At 35.4% G+C, this 3,015-nt stretch overlaps 1 protein-coding gene across 1 annotated transcript; it reads left to right on the top strand.

Annotated features, from left to right (window-relative positions):
- The first annotated feature begins 1,571 nt into the window (after nt 1-1,571).
- LOC131060267 (17.8 kDa class I heat shock protein) lies at nt 1,572-2,506 on the top strand. The gene is made up of 2 exons (XM_057993447.2): nt 1,572-2,020; nt 2,132-2,506. Exons 1-2 carry the CDS (start codon nt 1,756-1,758, stop codon nt 2,401-2,403), a joined length of 537 nt encoding a protein of 178 aa, XP_057849430.2. The 5' UTR covers nt 1,572-1,755; the 3' UTR covers nt 2,404-2,506.
- The last annotated feature ends 509 nt before the right edge of the window (nt 2,507-3,015 follow it).

The raw sequence follows: 3,015 nt of genomic DNA, 5'->3' as shown, positions 1-3,015 counted from the left end.
CTTCCCAAGGGATGTTCCATTGTTCTCTATCTCACAGGACCCCTCAAGCCAATGCCTTTGCTCTCTAATCACTAAGCAAAGTGACTTAGGGATGACAACCATGAGAACGAGGGATATTGATCAATCTAGTATGAATGCAATCCTAATTATGCCTTATACTAAATCTAACATGATTTAAACTAGCATGGATATGAGGATAAGATAAAATGATTAGTAAAAACTATCATAACATGTTATACTAATTTAATATGATAATGCTATGATAATTAGAAATGCTTCTAAAAATGCTTATTTAGATGATTTCTATTCAAAGAGAGGCTAAATGCTTGATTAAAATGATTTAGATTAGATGCTTAGTAAAATGTCTATAAGTTTGATACTAAAGACTTAGATATGAAAATGAGAGAATGAGGGCTCTATTTATAGGAAAATCTGGGCAATGAATGGCCAAGATTGGATAATCTTATCAAGGGCCAGGATTGAAAGCTATCAATCCATGTTTACAATTCTCACCAATGAATGGTGACAATTGTCAACATAAGACTGCTTGAGAGGAGATGTAAGAAGCATTAAATGCTTGAGAAGACCTCATGGTTACCTTAGGAGGTAAGGGTTAAGGTTAGATTAAGGTTACCCATTGGATAAAACTTTTACCCAAAGGATAAACTCTTGTGCAAGGGTTAAAGGGATAACCATGGTCAAAGCAATGAATGCTTGATGAGACCCTTGGGTTAGATGAGGGTTGAGTTAGAGAGAAAGTCTCTAATCATGCAAGAGGGTTGAGTTAACCATTAATGGTTTGGAAGATTTTCAAGGTTAACTTGTTGAAGACATGAAGCCTTTAATGATTTTCAAAGACTTTGAGGGTTTGAGAAGTGACTTCCCTTTGCTTAGGGATGTGACAATATTTAGGAGATGGGTTAGGCTAATTTAGAAGTGATTAGAAGAATCTAGAAGGGGGTTTAGAGAGGCAAGTGGAATATGTAGGATTTTGCAAGTGGGTGGAGGGGAATTTTAATTAAAATAAGTTACTTTATTTCAATTAAAATATATGCAACTTGCAAAAATACAAATGGGGGGATTTAAATAAATTAATTAAGTTTATTTATTTGTAATGAACAATTTAATTAAATGTAAATTTAATTAAAAGGAGAAAAAAGAGAATTAATTAAATAAAGTGGTTTATTTAATTAAAGACTATGGAAGGCTTGGGTGAACTTAATTAAATAAATTGAGTAACTTATTTAATCAAATAAATGAATGTGAATAATTTAATTAAATAAGGGAGAAAGGTTTAAATGAATATTAAATATTCACTTAAGAAAGTGATCATTTTTATATGTTATTCTTTGTAATCTTAATTTAACTCAGTAAAAAAAAAAATTAAGACTATTATAAAAATAAAATATTAAAATTACATCCAATCAAGTTGAGGGAGGTAAGCCCCAACATAATTTCAAAATGGAGTAGAAAAGGAAAATATTAATGTATACAATTTTCGCCTTTACACATAAGCAGATGTAAAAGAATTTGGAAGGTTTTGTTCTATCCATTTCCTAAATTCCATCTCTTCATTCTTGTGGGTCTAGACAAAGTAGAAAAGGTACTAAAACCCAAAAAGAACTACTTTCCTAGGGACCATTTCAGAAACTTCCAGAATTGATATAGTGCCACCGCCATTAGTCTTTTAAATCTATGGTGGAACAGATAAGCCATTACAGAAGGCCACTAGCCTGAAATTGAGTTGCAGAAATCATGTCGATTGTACCAGTGTATGCAAGAAGCGGCGAAAATACAGACATACAACCCTGGGGCAGCGATCCTCTGGGGCACGGGTGGAGCTCATGGAACTCTTTCTGCCCTTTCCGCCATGGAAGATGGATGGAGCCTTCGGAGGCCTTCCCACAGTGGGATCACAGTGCCTCTTCCCTCTTTTCAAAGGACGCCCACGCCATGGCCAATACGCATATCGATTGGTGGGAAAGCGCCGATGCCCACATCATTGAGGCCGACCTCCCTGGTAATCATTCAGTCTGATCTTTGCCCTTTTTTATGCTTTTTTTCTGAATTTCATAAAGAATTAGGGTTTTGTGCTAGGGTTTTCTGTACTGGGTATTTTGTGTTTGGGCAGGCGTGAGCAAGGATGAGGTGGAAGTACTGGTGGAGAATGGGAGCGTTTTGCAGATTAGTGGGCGGAGCAGGAACAGAGCAACGCCTCCTGGCGGAGAATTTAGGTGCCGCAGGGGTGAGCGGTGTAAGGTTGGTTATTTAAAGAGGATTCGAATTCCTCATGACGCCAATACGCATCAACTCAAGGCAGAGCTTGAAAATGGGGTCCTTACTGTTACAATTCCCAAGTTTTCATCTTCTGATGAAGTTAGGATTGTAGAGATTCAAGAATGAATGATCTGGCTTGAAAGTCTTGGGCTTTACATGAAGTTGTATATATATGCAATGATTCTGCCATAGCAGGGATTGAAATAAAATCTAGTGCTATTTGTTATAATTCTGGTTTTGAATTTGTGTTTGTCTCCTCTTGTGAGTTTTTTATTTTTATATTGGATTAAGAAAAAGAATTACAGAAAAAAAATTATCAAAAAATTGAAGAGTCTTAAGATGTAGCAAAACCACTGCAAGTCATGGTATTCTGGTTATTTAAAGAGGATTCGAATTCCTCATGACGCCAATTCGCATCAATTCAAAGGCAGAGTTAGAGTTTGAGAATGGGGTCCTTACTGTTACAATTCTCAAGTTTTCATCTTCTGATAAATCAAGGATTGTAGAGATTCAATTATGAAGGTTCTGTCTTGAAAGTCTTATATAAAGTTGTATATATGTACAATGATTCTTACATGATAGATTTTAAATAATAAGTAGTGCTTTTTGTTATAATTCTGGTTTTGAATTTGTGTTTGTCTCGTGCAAGGTTTCTATTATCAGAAAATCTGAAGTCTTCAGATGAAGTAAACCCACTGTAAGTCATGGTATTCTGGCCATTTAAAATGAAAGAGCCAG

This window comes from Cryptomeria japonica, chromosome 1 (assembly GCF_030272615.1).
Source record: "Cryptomeria japonica chromosome 1, Sugi_1.0, whole genome shotgun sequence".
In the NCBI taxonomy this organism is placed as follows: domain Eukaryota; kingdom Viridiplantae; phylum Streptophyta; class Pinopsida; order Cupressales; family Cupressaceae; genus Cryptomeria; species Cryptomeria japonica.
The sequence above is the reverse complement of the archived record's forward strand: the minus strand, read 5'-3'. Positions and strand labels throughout refer to the sequence as shown.